The following is a 17890-nucleotide window of genomic DNA, read 5'->3' as shown; positions in this document are numbered from 1 at the left end:
TCAAGGTGAAGAGATGTTTCAGGTTAATTTTTAGGACATTTACTGGAAGCAACCTGTAAAGGAATAAGTGACATCCAACTTTTTCAACATACAATGTAAGGTACATACTGAACAAAGATGATCAAATATTAAGAACATTTCCGATTTGTTTCCCCTGATGTACTACCTGGATTGAAACACGTCTTTCAGTGTTTGCGCTAAACTTGCTGCCGTCCGGCCCTGGCTTCATATAGCTGTTTTTACATCTGCACTCCTGAACATTTCTAGAAAAGTGTTTGTAGACTGCCCCCCCGAAATCCTCCTAAATTAGTTGTTCACACATGCACCTCACAGTGGGAGATTGTTTCTGTTGGACAGGAGGGTTGGAGGGTCTTAGGAGGCATGATGTAAATAGAACAACATATAATCCGCTTTACGACGCTATAATGAGAATTATTGCAAATAAATCAGTTCTACGTGTGATTCAACACGTTCACAACATCAACAAAAGAGCGGAGAAGAAGATTCTGGTGAACAGAAAACAAAATGAAGGTTGTTTTGGTTTTGTGCATGGAAATTGTACGCCCTATGGTCGATGGTTGACTGACGGTTGAAGGATATGAACATTGCTAACTTGCAGGAATATTCCTAAATATTACCTGATGTGTTCTCACATCGACTCACCCCGACTTCATGCAGAACATTTACCAGGGGGCTTGCAGGAAAAGCTTTCTGTATTACAATTTAAGTGAAGAAATTCTGCTGTTTGGATTCATACATGAAGGTCGCCGAGTAAAACTTCAGGAAGCTTTCTTCAAGTGTAAAAGCAGAATCTGAGCGCTTGGCAGCCTGAGCTTTATATTTCCCTCACTGACATGATAGAACAAGATGGATCTTCTGTGTTTATGCTGAATTATTTATTTCTTTCAAACTTAAGATGGCAAAAAAACAGTGGAATACAAATCGTTCTTAAAAATACAGATGGGCTTCTAACATATCTTTCCAGCACTTTGGAGACAGCTCCGTCATTCTCAAACATGGCTATAAACAGCTCCTCTCAGGACCTGGTGCCAAAGCTCAGAAGAAATCCCCCCCTCCAAAAGTTCAGTGAAAAAGTATGGTAACAAGAGCAACATCTTTCAGGGACTAAGAGTCACAACTCAGCACTCCTCTCATTTGGCCCAATGAATCACCTTCCCTCCCTCCGTGCCCCCGCTCTGCCTGATTGCCGTTTTCGTTTAGTTCAGTTTGGCCTCGACTCAGACGGCCCCTGTGCCCCCCCCCCCCCCCCCCCCCCCCACACACACACACATGGTTTCTATTGTGTGGATTAAAGTGAAATGGATAGCGGGCCATTATGTCGGGTGGGATTGTTCCATGTCACTTGATTACAATGTAATGCTAAATCTGTGTTTGCCTGCTCGTAATTGTTGTGTGTGGTTTGTGTTAGATTGTGTTTTTTATTTGGGGGGATAAGCTAAATAAATAACGCTCAGTAAGGTAAACCACCTGTGCAGTGTCACCTCTCTTTCTCCTCTACTTGATACTTCACGTCAGACTCTATTTCTTCCTTCTCTGCGAGTGTGTGTCTCTGTGAGGTCGAGGTCACTGTGTGTTCTGCTTTTTGCTCTCTCTAACGGTCTCTGAGGGAGTGTGGGGTTGCGCTGCTCGTCTACTAGCCTCAGCTAATCTTAGCCACATCTGTCACACATCCAAAACCACCGCTCTTTTTGGCTCCTGCTGCTCTACTTCACACTTTTTTCCATAAAGGGTCCCGAGACATATACATACTGGTACATGATTACACAAGACATCGGACAAAGTTTAATACAATGTGACACCTTGGACTTTCTATGGTCAAAGATAAATGGACTTGAGCTTGTATAGACATTCTACATATATGTCAATGAGGCTCTATCTCTTTGTTTTGGTTGTCTTAATGATCTTAAATACATTTTCCAGAAACAGTTAAACGTCTACGACCAAGCAGACGTCCAAGAACTAGTGGCAACGGCGGGCGACGCCTTTTGTCTCGGCCAAAAAGTTGCACTAGAACACACCGCAAAGACTACAGCCGACGACCAACCACCACCTACGTTCTGCTCATGTGTGAGAGGCAATAACTCTCCATGCCAGCAGGCGGCAGTAGTCTGTAATCGTTATTCCAAAAAGGGGAAACCGGAAAAGGACGAGGAAGAACGCGGATAGATAAACCGTTGTTGTGATACGAGAAGACAATTTTCTCACCGCTGTCGCTCAACACTCGTTATATAGGAACTTCTAATGGAGAATAATGTCTGATGAAAAGTTGAAAATGGCGTTGTCAGCCCTTGGAGATTCCTACCCCCAACCATGCTGGCTCCTCCGATTCAACACGTAGAGTCGGCCAAAAAAAGGCCAACTGGGGCCAGTGGGTAGCGACGGAGCTGGACACACCGCAGAAACTAGGGCAAAGACCGCTCACCGACAGCCGACGGTCTCCTTGGTGTGTCAGGGTCTTTAAATAAGTTGTTCTGTAACTTCCAGATATGACTGTGGGAACAGTTTGTGATTTGTTAACAGACTGGGAGGAAACTTAAGTGACAAAATAACTTCAGAGTGTTTTTCTGCATGGGCTGTGAGCTGCTTAGATTTCACGTGGATGCAGAAATGGGACAGGACAACCTAAATGTGCGAGGCAGTGTGATAGATTTGGAGTGAAGTTTTTGGAGAAGAAGTTGAATTTGATGTCGGCTCGGATTTGATCAAAGTCTTCTCTTTTGTGTAGAAATGGTTTTGTAAGAGCAGCACTAATGTAGCTCCAAGACATTTGTCCTGAACTTGTTTCTCCTTAAAAATTGTACATGACTCTGCAGTCGACATTTCATATTATCCGAAAAGTGCTGGATGGGGGTCAGACCAGTGGAGGCTTTTTGCACCAAACAGAGAAAACATTTGATTTTTCAACAAAAAGGCATTGTCCTGTTGAGACATCTTGATAAGCTGTTTCACAAAGAATCCCTTAAATGCATCTATCGTCATGAAAAACATGTAAAACAGCTCCAGACCAACAAAACTAAATCAGAATATATCACGTTATTATGAATACCAAAAAGTATGCCATCAGACTTGGCGTCTCCAGAGATGGTTGAATTTGGTGTATTCCATGTTCAATTTATCTAAACTGTGTTTGTAGTTTTAAAGGCTTACTATATACGACTTTTCAGCAGGTTTTCAGATCAAAACAGATGCCCTCTCTGCGCTCCCGTCTCCCCTCTTGTCGCCCCCCTTCTCCTGCCCCTCCCGTCCTGTTTCACTAAAAGGGAACGAGGCAGCAGCAGACGAGTCGATTTGGTTATTTTTGTCTTTTTAGGTCATAGAAAGTCTTTTCCTCGGTTTGGAAAGTTTGTTGGTTCTCCTTCAGTCGTACTCTCGTGATGACACTCTGTTTTATTGCACCTAGTCACAGCTTACTTGAGTGGGCGGGGCCACCTGTGGGGGCAGGGCTACCGGTCGGAGAAGGAGCGGTTCTCTTGAAAAGATACGTATGATAATGTTTGAGCCTCTTGAGGGAAACATTAACAAGCTGAAGGAGGCGCTGTCCTGTCTGTGTGAACACAGAGCTCAGAACAACAAATCCAGAGAGAGTTTGACTTCTTACTTTTTAAAGTATCATTACACAACACTGATGTCATCTTGGAAATCACAAGACTTTTGACATACTGAAGGTAACCATGTTTTGTGTGGAAATCTCTGAAACGTCTAATAATTTAAAGCTTCATGTTCTTACTATTTATTTATCGGTCGATTCAAAAGTCACAATGATAAATCAGGAGTAAGTGAAACACTGCGTGTGACTTTACAACCTGGCCTGTAGAGCTCTCTATTCAAACTGTAGTTTATGTAAGAGTTATGATGAAAAGCTCTCCTCTAACCTCTCAGGTAACAAATCAAAGTAATGTTTTGAAAGCGGAACACCTCACCCTCTGTGGTCTTGATGAACAGCTTTCAACACCTCAAATGTACGTCTTAATCGTTGAGCGGAAACAATGAAACTTATAACTCAATTCACATCCAAGACTCTTTTTCTGATTTTCAAATAAAGATTTCATACACTTTTTTTTAACCGTATGAACCCGTCAGCGGTCACATTCCTGGCACAATGTTCCACCTCAAGATGTGGAGTAGATTTTTTTTTTTATAAACGAGAGAAATGAATGTCATGAAATATAAAAAAAATGATTATGGACATTGGCCTGAAATCAAAAGGGATCTAAAGTTTATTTGAGTAGAGATCCTTGTCTGCATGTTGTCATCTAACGTTTTAAGTTACCAGCCTTTTAAAAAATGATGATACTTTCCCCCCCCTCCTGTGCGAGACATTTCCAAACTGAACTCCTCACATCAGCAGTGTGGTATGTTGACCCTCGAGTTACATCGGTCACCGGCTGTCTGCACTCTGAGGTTTTTCTGGCTGCAGCCGGCTGATGTCGAGGGTTTTGATGGCTGTCGCTTTTGGGAAATGTCTCGCTGCAACCTCACACTTTTTTCTTCACAGTTCCTGGAGCATGAAACCGAGGAAAAGGCTCCAGGCTGCAGTTTTTTTTTTTGGGGGGGGGGGGGGGATCTAAGAGTTGAGCTGGGACATGATGTTTTGGATTTCACAGCTGTGTAGGCGAAAGTGAAGTGGTTACTTCCCTCCTTCTGCTGACAGCTTTGCTTTTTGCCCTCTTGCTCTCTGGCATCGGCCTGTGTCACTGCAGGCCAGGTCTGGAGGATTTGGTTTTTCCAGAATCAGGGTTGCCTTTGTTTGCACAATGTGAAAACACTCCTCCTAAGTATGTCTCCTGGTGGTTCTGGTTCTTAAGAAATCTCCTTTGCAAAAGCCAAACCAAATAAACAACATTGTAGCAGGATGTCCCCCTCAAAGTCCATCCATCCTTTATCCATACCGCTGTTTCCCAACCGGGTTCAGCTGATCCCAGCTGTCATTGGGCGAGAGGCGGGGCTACACCCTGGACTGTTCACCTGTCAATCACAGGGATCACATATAGAGACAGACAAGCGGCCACACTCACATTCACACCTACAGGGAATTTAGAGTCACCAGTTAATTTAACGAGCATGACTTTGGACTCTGAGGAAGAACGGAGAACCCAAAAGAACCCACACATGCACAGGGAGAACATGCAAACTCCACAGAGAGAGGCTCCTGTCCAACAGGGATTCGAACCAGGAACCTCCTCGCTGTGAGCTATGCACCCCCCCCCCATTACAGCAATTTGAAATAAAATCTGTCAAGAAAAGGTTCAATGTTGATATGTTGTCTCATGAACATTCAATGTTTTATTTAATTATTTTTACCAGGAATCTGCAACTTCTTTCAAACTGATCAGACCCGACAACACTCCCCCTTTGTAGCAGAACTGTTTGAGAACCACTGGTTTAAAGGTTTCTCTGGTGCGTTAGAGCTGTGAGCTCAGTTCATCTTTTGTCTAAACTGTTTAGTTGTTGTAATCTTTATGATTACCAGGAGGCAATTAAGGCACAAATATCTCCTCCTCCCCACAAACAAAACCAAACAACCAATTTTTAAACAAACAAATAATGTTTAAAAATTGTAAATAAAAAAAAACATTAAATTAATGAAAAGTTTTACATAGAATAATCTGTTTTTCTCCAACAACTTTTGGCTCATGCTTATGTTAGACCGGCTTGTTTCTCTTTTATCTACAGATTCTGATGCTTGAAGACAAAAGTCTCGCTGCTCTCTTTTATTCGTGTCAGCCTTCATTGATAACAGATTTTGAATCAGGAAGTCATTCAAAAGAAAATATAACTAAAGCAATGTGGAGCTCCACATATGGGAAATCAAACAGTTGATGTGAAAGATTCAGAGTCCTTCTGTTATTATCCAGAACTAAGCTCACTGTCATTCTTGGACGACTGCGCTGTATGAGCTCAGGGATTTCTGATGCAACGAGGGCAGACGATCACTGATGTGGTGCAAGCTGCAACTGTGTCTTGCTAAATCAACACCCCCCTAACCCCCCCTAACACCCCCCCGAAAGGATGAATTCCCCTTTTAAGGACCTCCTGTTCCCTCCCTGTGGCCCACGGCTGCCAGCGTCTTGTTGTATCCAGAGTTAAGATGAAGATTTATGAGCTGTGAGTGACTGCTGAGAAGTGGACTGACTCACACTTTCCACTGTGGTTTACTTTGCAATTATTGCAACTTAGATAGTGAGCAGGAGTTGATAAAAAGTGAGTGTTGAGTTCTGCATGACATCAGCACGTACTGCACATATCGTACATCAACTTCTAAAACAATTTGCTGCGTTTTTAATGTGAATAAGAAATGCCTACTTCCACAACATCATTGAGTTAAACATGGAAATAAATGCTTTAAAAAAATCTTGATTGGAGTAATGGAAGACTTTTTTGTGTTACATTTTCATGAAGCAATTTCTCAAGTAGCAGAGCCATCATTTATTCTAACAATCGTAAACAGTTTTGAGTAAAATAGCCTTGTGTTTCACCAAATTTTTTTTTTAGGGCTGTCAGCGTGAATGCATTAATCATGATGTGATTCATTGATATGGTGTTGTTTTCTACATCGTGCTATTTTGTCCCTTTCAGCGCACCGTAGACAAGCCGTCGCACAGACAGCAGCGCCTCCCTGTAGGCACAGTGAAGGAAAAGACCTCTGCACCTTTGAATGTCTCATTACACTTTAAAAAAAAATCCCTGACAGTAAAGTTGACGAGTCAAAAGTCAAATCCACATCATGACGTTACACATTTCACCTTTTTTTACTGTCCTCTTTCTCTGTTTTCATTTACTTTTCCATCCCAAACGAGTTCCTTTTAAGTTTTTTTTAAGTTTTTTTTAGAAAAACCTTTGGTCTAACACAAGTTCCTTATTTTTTTTCAAAATAAAAGCAGCTTTGGATCCAAACAGGAAGTTAAGTATCCTTAGCTGAAGACAGTGCGTTATTCAAAAGTAAAGCATAAAAATATTTTGAAATGCAAAATAATAGATTTCAAACATGTGATTAAAATGTGATTAATTGTGATATTAAACTATTGAATTTTAGTGTTTAATCCTGATTGAAATTATGACAATTATTTGACAGACTTAATATTTTCTGTACCAAAGGTTTTTTAATCTTTGATGAGCATTATCTTAAATACATGATTTTCCAATGATTCCTTTTTAGATATTCATGACAAATATTGTAACCCCCCCCCCCCCCCCCCCCCCTCTATCTGACTGTAAAGTGTTAATATGTAACTCAAACAAAAAGGGTCCTGCTCCTTTAAATGATTTGGTTTGTTGCTCCTGGGTGCTCACAATTTCACAGACCAATCAACACCCAATTCTCTTTGTACACATCCTCTGTTTTCTTCAGGGTACAGCGACCCTGCCGATTGGATGTCACCTGTGTGTGTGTGTATGTGTGTGTGCGTGTGTGTATGTGTGTGTGCGTGTGTGTGTGAGATGATGATGTTTGGCAGGGTCAGGCTTTGTGCTTGTCAACAAACCTCAGCAATTATCTTTGACTCGGGGCTGTTTCAGTTCACACAGACGAGAACAAGCTACAGAACGACATCAATAATCTGTGTCCTCTGTAGAACACGATGAAATTCAAATGATTTGAGAAACTGTTTTTGATTTGATAATGAAATGATTTTCATGAAGAGGAAAGTTTTGTGACCCCTGTGGGTAAACGCCTTTCCCTCTGAAATGAGACTTCAGTGCTGCAGACTTAATAATCTGACACTTACTGCTGTCATCGCTCTGACATTTTCAGTAAAGCATAAATGGAGAGAAGGGCTGCACCGTTCATGCAAAAATGTGAATCAATTAAGATCTCGGTTCTCTCACCCGATTTTTATGTTTCCAATTTTAAAGAGAAAACTGTGTGTGTGCGTCTCCACAATAAGATTTCAAGCACCAAACATTTATTTTTCTGCAGTCTGATCATTCTTCTGCACCACTATAAGCCTTTTCTGCACAACGTTGTAATTATGATCTGTCAGTTTTTGGGCCTTTATTTTGTCGTTTTCAAATCTCTCTCAGTGTTCATCAGATGGATAAATATCTGGGCAGAGTATCTTATATGTGTGGGAAACACTGACATGAACACAGCTTGATCTGAAAGCAAAGGGAAATAGGAGCAAGTGATCCGCTATTACAGACAGTAGAAATGGGATGGCATGCATTTGCTAATCAAGATTGTGATTTCTTAAAGTCAACCATTCAGCCCTAATGGGAAGTGGAGACAAGAAAGATACTGATTTTATTAAAGCAGCATAACTTCTGAGACGTGTACATTAAAGTAAAGTTAAATGAGCTTACATCGTGTCTGATACTTCAGGAATAAAGTTGTAAAAGTTCAACTTTGGTGCAGAAAACACCACGTTTACATTTCTGCTTTAATTCAAGGCTCTGATAAATCGTACCTTCCGCTCTTATCGGGCTGGCTAAAGATTTCAGGTCCCTGACTTTACTTTCAGTACAAGCTGCAGCTGAACTGATTACCATGTAATAACACACACATGGGTTGTAAAAGCACATGGGGTTGGGGGTTCTTGTTCTGTGGTGTCCTGAGGGAGCACGCTAAAGGGGGGGGGGGGGGGGGGGGGGTGCTGACTAAGCTGTTCTGGGCTGAACTGAGCTCTAATGAGGAAAGAGTGGAGAACTCTCTGACAGAAACACACAAGTTTCATATAGACGACATGTACGCTAAAACACACACACACACACACACACACACACACACACACACACACACACATTGTCCCATGAGTCTCACTAAAACTTGCACACACACTTCCACTCTCATCTATCTGTTTTACTTCTATACGCCTGTTCCTTTATCTTCTCATTTACATATTATCCCGACAACTTCTTCACTTATTCACACACACACATACACACACACACACACACACACACTCAACACACGCCCTCCCGCCCTCTGACCTTTATTAAGCCCATTATTGTGTGTACATGTTGCCCCCAGGCTGATGAAAGCCGTAATTTGGAGTAAATGTGTTCACATTTATGTAAAGGGGCTAATGGGAAAAATGGTAATGCTCGAGGTCTGTAAATGTGTTTAAGTGTTTGTGTGTGTGTGTGTGTGTGTGTGTGTGTGTGTGTGTGTGTGTGTGTGTGTGTGTGTGTGTGTGTGTGTGTGTGTGTGTGTGTGTGTGTGTGTGTGTGTGTGTGTGTGTGTGTGTGTGTGTGTGTGTGTGTGTGTGTGTGTGTGTGTGTGTGTGTGTGTGTGTGTGTGTGTGTGTGTGTGTGTGTGTGTGTGTGTGTGTGTGTGTGTGTGTGTGTGTGTGTGTGTGCGCACCCTGCCGAGCCTGTTCCTCTCACCAGGGAGCCTGTCCAGCGTGCTATAAACCCTCCACAGCTCTCAGGCTTAAATGCGGCTGAAATGAAGGTTTAATGTGCTGGAAATCTGTTAGTTGGATTCAAATGGCACGATAGTGTGTGTTTTTAATGGCTTGTGTGGGTAGTGTGTGTCTCTGTGTGTGTGTGTGTCTGTGAGTCTGAATGTATAGCTCTATTAGTAGATTTTTATTGGTCTGTTGCTTCAAGAGTTGTGTTTTCTTCACTGAGTGTGAAAAGTGTTGCCTCATTAGCCTCAGAGTGTAAATGTTATTTGTTGCAATAACTTGTTTCCAACTTGTGGAATGCTTTGAAGAAATTATTTAGTAACACACAACATGACGTTTGTCAAAGACACTCCAGTATCCAGACGTACAACATGCTGAAGGTCGGCATATCAAATCAGGACGGGGTATTCAGGACTTTTCATTACTATTATGTTCTGATATAAACCAACAGGTGAAAGCTCTGTGCTTAAACAAACTACCGTCATCCTCCAGGGAGTGTGCTGGTTTAGCATTATAGTCAGTGATTCCTGTATCCAAATAATCTTAATGTGTTTGTTTTATAGTAGATATAATCTTGGTAGAGAGTGGAATTACAGCTTCGTCCCTCCATCCTCGGCAGGTTTACGCTTTGAAAGCTCATTGAAGCAGCTGCTGTAGTTTAGCAATAAATGGTGTACCAAATATATTTGTAATTCTCCAGAACAATGACAATAACTATTAGAAACTGTACACTTATTTTGTTGTTAACTGGGAGTGAAATAACTTGGATTTCTTTGTTTTTTTAAACTGAGCCCTACATGTTAGTACTGTTATTGAAACATGTGTCCATATGAAGAGTCACTAGAGGTCCCAATGGGTCCAAAATCAGGCCCCTTTGGCTGCATTTTGGGCGTTCAGTTATCCAACATCGGCATTTTCAGGGCTTTAATATGCAAAATTTTGAAAAAATGGCACCATCTCTGTCATCGTGTAATCTGACCATATGCAGTTCCTCTGAAAACAAAGACTTTTCCCACATGCTCATTACAGTTCCAGTCAGTAGCCATAGCCATGCGTAAGGTGGACAACAACAACAACAATGGCGGACTCCTGAGTTCTGCTTTGTTTAACACACAAAATGAAAAATGATTCTGTTTCAGTGGAACGTTTTTGTTTGAAGGCCTCAGACACCTAAACCCTGATGAAGATGGGAAATTTGATAATGAGTTCAGAATTGACAAACTATAAAATGGTGTCTGCGTGAGAGATCACAGACCAAACTTAATGTATGACTGATATCAGAAACACTTTGAGATAGAAGGAAGACCTGAACATGTGCCCGTCCCCCTTGAGTCTCGGGTCCAGGCAGACCTCGAGGACCTCTAAGTGACACACAATCAAACAAAAATGTTGACCAAAGTGCCGAATCTCTAAACTTTGCTCGAAGGAATACATGAGGAAGATATGGAGGAGATTGTAAAGGTGGGGGAGTACTAAATAATAGTCTACATCTTTGCTTAGAAATTCTCCTTTTTTTTGCACTTCAAGCAGAGACTTAAAACTAATGAAAGTACTCTTTCTACGTCTGCTCTTGATCAGCTACTTCTTGCCACAGGGAGTTTGGTTAAGCTCTATTTCTTTGGTCAGGATCACATAAATAATCCCAGGTGTTCTGCAGATATGTTTCAAGATGTTTTCTGTTTAGATTATTGGTCTGTTTCTAATGTGGGTCAGATATTGTGGGTCCAGCCATAGACCTTGGTAGAGGAACATTATCGCCGTCCTGACTCTACCATCAGATCTCACCACCAGGGACAGTTAGATCACATCCCTCAGAGTTGGCAAATGTTGGATGGATTTTTTCATTTTCCTCCTCGGCTAAGTGAAGCCAGCTGAACACGCACGTGGGCCTGTGGGAGTCGCAAGGGGGACGAAGCGAAAGCTCATCTTTAATCTAATAAAGGGGGGACTCGCTGGAGGCTGGAATTAATCAGATCGGTGAAGGGAGAGGAGCTTTGAAGGTAAAGACGTGGAACCCATTTTGAGTGATGAGAGGATATGATTGGACGTAATGAGCACCTCAGTGTCATAACATCAAATTGAGGGTCTAAATCACTCCCATATCCCTTTGGAACGTGTGCGGTCGTCGTAGCAATGGGACCACCGTGTGGAGTCTCTTCACCATTGCCAAGTCCATTTCTTGAAGGTTTACCATCACTCTGGGTTCCCTCTCCCTATCCCGGTCTCCATTGATTAGGATTTGTTTGAGGGGGCTGAATGGAACAAGTTTTTTTGATAGTTACCTCGGATGCAGCTGCTTTCTGTTGCTCGCATAAAGTCGGTTATGACATGGATTCAGAGCTTCATCAGCATGTGTGGAATATAAAAATGATGTCTAGATCTTGAGGGAAAGTAGAAAGAAAATTATTATCACTGGAAAGATATTGACTTGCATTGGTCATTTTCAATCTATTCAGCAATTAAGCAAAGGTAGAACTGTGCGTGGAGTCGTTTTCATTTTAGAACTCACCAGGGGGCGACAGAGGGAGTAACTTCTCAACGATCGACTGAAATGTTCATCTTAGTTTGTTAGCTTAATGCTAACCCATAATGGAAAATGATGTAAACTGGCTAACAGAATTAGAATTACAACCGTAGTAAATTTAACTTGGTTAACCTATTTTCAGTTAATATACTTAAACAACACCACATGCACTCAGGCACATGTTTCTTAAACTCTGTGGAGAGAAACTTAAAGAAAACTGACGGTATGTCATGCTACACGTATCCCTCTGCCGCCTCCTGTTGGATGGTTGTGTGTATTTGGTTGGGCTGCAATTTTGTGCGCCATGAGAAGCTCTAAATGTGATTTTTATTTATCGTAATATTAGTGTTGTCTATTTTCCAATATTTTTGTCATCGAGATGGTTATCGGTGCACAATGACTTTGTTCTGCTACCACAAACTGATTGTGCTGCCGTAAAGTGCAGCTAATTGTAGTAAATTGCCATGTGGTCCCTGGTTGGTACACACTCTGAGGAGAAGGCATTCAACCAAGCAGGACGGGGAGCAACAGTTTCCCCGACTGTCTCCTTTATAGTGTCAGACAACTTGTAACTTGGCTAATATCCTCATTGGAAGATGTGAAAGTTTGCCCTTTTAAAAGCCCAAGTCAGAAACTTCACATCCTGCGAAATGGCAAAGGAGGTTTTTATTTTAAGTTTGCACTTCTTCAACCTTTATTCTTAAATTCTAAGAAAGCTTTTAATATTACAAAAATCTACTTTCTTTTAGTCTTCCACCACTCCCTCTTCTGCATATCGACTTTTCCTGATACATGTTGAATGCAACATGTTTCTCAAATGTCTTTGTTTTCCCTTCCTCCTCCAGTTGATAGCTGTGTATGAAGAGCAGGAGCCCCACCATGGAGGCGATGGTACCAGCGCCAGCTCCACTGGGACCCAGAGCCCGGACCTGTTTGCTGCAGACCTCAGTGCGGGCAGCGGAGCCTCGGCTTTCCAACCCTACCAGACAGCCAGCGAGATCGAGGTCACTCCCTCCGCCCTGCGCACCAGTAAGTCCCCACACTGCAGTTTGAAAACACACCTCAGATGATCTATCTTATCTGGAGAAACCATCGGGAACTAAACATTAACTTCAGGAGTGATTAATAATGGAGTCAGTTTGTCTTATGCTCGTCTTAAATTACAAACCTGTCGTCCTCATTAGACTCAAATGTCAGAGAGCGCTGCAGTATACGCCAAACTAAACATATTACCTTATCACAGCCCAGCTGTACCTTAGCACTGTCTATAAATTCTGTTAATTGGACAGGAGGGGCTTTTTTTTCTTCCAGGCACAGATAGCTGTTTGATCCCCGGCCAAAGTGGCTAATTGGTTTTATCGGCTTCCTCCTAAATCAAATGTGATGCTGCGGCCCGTCCACCTCTGCAGTTTCGCCGGCCAAGTCACTTTCTCCTGCTGTAATTACTGCGAGTTCGGAAGCAAAGTGACTCTTGTAGAGTTATTTGTCAATGCGGATCAAGCAAAAGCGTCTGTGTGTGTATCCACAGGCAAGAAGCAAACAAAATGCACACACAAACACAAACATGGAGGTTCTTTCTGAGTCATACTCACAGTTTACTTTCTGTTCCTCTCAAATATTTCTCTTCAGATGTTTTTTTTTTTTTTATGTTTGCACTCCTGAAAAACTAATCAAAAACTCACAGCAGGAGACTTCCTGTTAGACGGTAGAGGGGGTGTGTTTCAGGAGGTATAATAAGCTATACTAAACAACGAAGCTATGCTATGTTGTTGTTGTTGTTGTTGTTGTTGGGGGGGGGGAGAGGGATAAAAGATTTGCAACCACTGCTTTAGAGCATCCTCAGGTACATGTTCTCAAAATTTGAGGAAGTAGTCCTTTTCTCCAAACATAAGTAAACAACTCTTCTCACACTCACCCCCCCCCCCCCCCCCCCAATAGAAAAAGTTCAATTAAAGGGAGGCGATGTTTTTAATTAGCATCTTTTATTAGCGCTACCCGCCCTGGTTGGAGTCGGGCTTATCCACTAATAACCTGAGAGTTGGCAGTGATTGACACGGCAGCCACCCGAATCTCCTTTTCTGTCTCTATCCCTCACACAAACACACACACACACACACACACACACACACACACACACACACACACACACAGAATGTGAGGGAGGTCATTTCACTCCTAATTGGATTTCTGGATGAGATGCTGAATGTGAATTTGCAGTAAGAAAATGGAACTCTGGGGCATAATCACACCTGCCAGTTACATCCAATTTAAGCGTCTCCATAATAAATTCTAACCCTGTTTAATTGACGACACTGAATCTCATCAGCCCAATTTTATTAGGTTTTAAGAGAAATGCCTGTCACAGAAGAGAAGGCGCTTGATTAATTTTTCTTTTTTTCCCCTTGCTGGAGCATAATGAGAGTAGCTTTCAATCACTGATTTATGCCTGGTGGAGACGAAGAGGCGCTGGACTCGGCGTGGGTCTCTGCCAGATTCTCTTGTTCGGCCACACGAACTCAAAGGAGAAGTGATTAAGCTTATTAGACAGAGAGCTGGATTGAAATCCATCAATGCATTGATGTCACTTTCTTGGCTTTGTTCAACACAGAACCTCGGCACACATGAAAGGACAATAGCACAATCTGAACATGTGAGGCTTCACATTCTGGGAGAGAGAAGTCGTCCTTTTTTCAGTTTGCTGTTTGATCTTGTATCTTTTAAAACATAGTAGAGCAGTTGTTCATACTAATTTGAAGAGACGCTCTTACTTTTGTGCTGGAAATGTTTTTATTGCATTTCTCAGTTTTATGTGTTTTGGCTCCGAGTCTTCATTTGATTTGAAAGGATCCTGTCTGTCACTCAACTTTACTGCACTTTTGAAATGTTGTTAAGCTACTTATTGAATAAAAAAACACAAATTCCTTTAGAGAAATATAAATGTTTCAAAAGTTATTGCGGGCGGGGGTGGCCGTGTGGTTTGGGGGAACGTCTATTCCTTTGTAATTTCATTTTTATCCTCTGGTTACGTTTTGCGTTTTGTTAAGGTCTTAGTGAGTGAAACGCCCGCTGCACACAAGACGAGGAACTTTCTGTGATATTTATGGTCTTGGTCTTGTCCCGGTCTCGCCCTGCCTTGGTCTTGATCTTAACCTATTCTGGATCCATAAAAGTCTTGGTCTTGTCTCATTCTCAATCCCTTAATGTCTTGGTCTTGTCTTGGTCTTGCCCTGCCTTGGTCATAACCTGGTGTGGATCCCTAAATGTCTTGGTCTTGCCGTGCCTTGGTCCTGGTCTTGGTCTTAACCTGGTGACGATCTCTAAATGTCTTGGTCTTGACTCGATCTCGATCTCTAAATGTCTTGGTCTTGACTTGGTCTCGATCCCTAAATGTCTTGGTCTTGACTTGGTCTCGATCCCTAAATGTCTTGGTCTTGTCCCGGTTTCGCCCTGCCTTGGTCTTGGTCTTGGTCTTAACCTAGTGACGATCTCTAAATGTCTTGGTCTTGACTCGATCTCGATCTCTAAATGTCTTGGTCTTGACTTGGTCTCGATCCCTAAATGTCTTGGTCTTGTCCCGGTTTCGCCCTGCCTTGGTCTTGGTCTTGGTCTTAACCTAGTGACGATCTCTAAATGTCTTGGTCTTGACTCGATCTCGATCTCTAAATGTCTTGGACTTGACTCGGTCTCAATCCCTAAATGTCTTGGTCTTGGTCTTATCCTGATCTGGATCCCTCAATGTCTTGGTCTTGTCCCGGTCTTGCCCTGCCTTGGTCTTGGTCTTGATCTCAACCTGATCTGGATCCCTAAATGTCTTGGTCTTGTCTCGGTCTCGGAGCGCTCTGGTCTCGGGTTTGTCTTGATCTCTGTGGTCTTGACTACAACACTAGTTGCCGCTGTAAATAAACTGAAGAGAACTTCCTCTGTCCTAATGCCTCCTGGGATTTGTAGTGAGGACGGTGCTACAAGAAGTCTTGTGTGGCCATACCTACATTCACTCTCTCTCTCCCCTTCTCCACTTTAGTGCCCATGCCTCCCACAGCTCAGAGCTGGTTTAGGGTCCCACGCTCTGGTTGACCCGACAACACCAGTCATCGAATTACACGATGAGTGTTTATACACTCACACACACAAACACAAACACAAACACTCAACAAAAACTGTATCTGCTGGCCGGGTTATTTCCAAACACAAACACATGTCTACATAACACAGACTCAACATACAAATAGATCCTTCACAGTTTGTATACATGCACAAACGTCTTAACAAAAGTATTAAGTGTTCAGTGACACATTCACTGACCCACAAACACATCTGTTTATCTTATGAGTACAAACACACAAACACATGGACAGCCTCAACCTCGTCATGCACTCACTCTCACAATACACACAACGTCAAACAACTGTTGACTCAGACACACACTTCTCTCATGGAAGGATTACAGAGCTTCCTGTATGAACACACACACACACACACACACACACACACACACACACACACACACACACCAACGTACAGCAGAACATGGGAACGCGACACTGAAGGAAGACGCTCCAGCTTTCAAACAATCTTTTAGTTTTTTGGTTTACACTCCGTCACTCTTGTGTGGTCGGCCGAAGTTGTTTCAGTTTGGAGAGGTCTGAAGTGGGAGATTTTCAAATGTCATAACACCGTGTCTTGTGTACAAAGTGCAGGCTGTGTGTTTTTTTTTTGATTGTGCACACCGCTCTTGTTGGAGTTGTTATTTTGGACCTTGGCCCACTTCCCACACACTGTAACTTTTGAAACAGAGTGAAGAGTTTTAATGGAAGGCTTCCACTTCCACTGCTGTTTCTCAACAGGCTCTCCCTCACATTGTTGTTCCCACACACTTTCTGTGCGCTGTGTTTTCGGAGGCGATACGCTGACAGTGAAGTAGAAAGCCGAGCTGCCTGACTTGACTTTCAGTGATGAGTCAGATGAGTCCACAATGGGATGATGATGAAACACCATCGATTGATCGTCTTTATTAGCCCACAATATGTGAAGAATGAAAGTTGTTCCAGCCTATTCACATCAATCTTCCCTCATCTTGAAATGTATCACAGCAAAGTACACTGATAGTGACCATTCCTGTAACAAGTTTGGTACAGATTAAGGTATGGGTGTAAAAAAAAAAAAAAACCCCACCTGTGCTGTTTCTCTGATCCTTCAGATATGCCCCTCCACGTCCGACGCAGCAGCGACCCCGCCTTGATGACCATCAATGGGCCTTTTGGCGGCGGCAGCGAATCACGAGTCCAAGCAGAAGAGGCGCCCTCAAGGAAGAACCCGACGCGCTGGTCCACCACGGCCGGCTTCCTGAAAGCTCGGCACTCCTCCGGCACCAACAGCCTCGAGAGAAAGGTAAGAAAAATTAGAGAGACGGCTGTTTTTTTTTTACTAATGTGGTAATTCAAAACAATTGAAATTTGATGGAGAATAAAGTGCATATTTAACTATATTAATTACACAACAGATGTGCTAAGAGCTGATATGTTTCTGTTTGGGAAAAAAATAACTCTTTCTGAACAATTCAGGGACATTTCAAATTTGCCAAATGATCCAACCGTTACTAACAAGGCCGTTATCAAATCCCTGCATCTCTAGACTTGGCTGCTAATGTGCAACTTCAGAATTTTCTATTCTACAAAGCCTAGGTGGTATGTTTATAGCCATGTACAGAGCCTATACTCCAAGAGGACAGGTTCAACTCCTTTCCCACTCTATCCACCCTCTATCCAAATCACATCTAGAAAATGTAGCGCCGTAATTCCAGCAAAAGTTGAGACATTATCCTCGTATTTTGCTCGCAGGGTAAAGGAATGGACACGTATCGCAGCCTGCCGCGAGATGCAGGGACATGGGCCAATCAGAGGGAGTTTCAGAGAGAGACGGCCCGCTCGTCGCTCAGCGCCAATCACCCCATGGTGGACCGCTGGCTGGAGAGACAGGAACAGGTAGGACCGTGTTCAGTACA

General features: G+C 42.6%; 1 protein-coding gene across 6 annotated transcripts in view; it reads left to right on the top strand.

Moving 5' to 3' along the window:
- Positions 1-17890, top strand: part of pard3ab (par-3 family cell polarity regulator alpha, b) — a 270125-nt gene that overhangs the window by 85221 nt on the left and 167014 nt on the right. For all 6 annotated transcript variants that reach the window (XM_061045451.1, XM_061045450.1, XM_061045453.1 and 3 more), the window contains exons 3-5: positions 12735-12918; positions 17087-17277; positions 17727-17870. In XM_061045451.1, coding sequence (XP_060901434.1) covers positions 12735-12918; positions 17087-17277; positions 17727-17870 — 519 coding nt within the window. The remainder of the gene's footprint in view (positions 1-12734; positions 12919-17086; positions 17278-17726; positions 17871-17890) is intronic.

This window comes from Labrus mixtus, chromosome 8 (assembly GCF_963584025.1).
Source record: "Labrus mixtus chromosome 8, fLabMix1.1, whole genome shotgun sequence".
NCBI lineage: Eukaryota > Metazoa > Chordata > Actinopteri > Labriformes > Labridae > Labrus > Labrus mixtus.
This window is presented reverse-complemented; position numbering and strand designations above follow the sequence as displayed.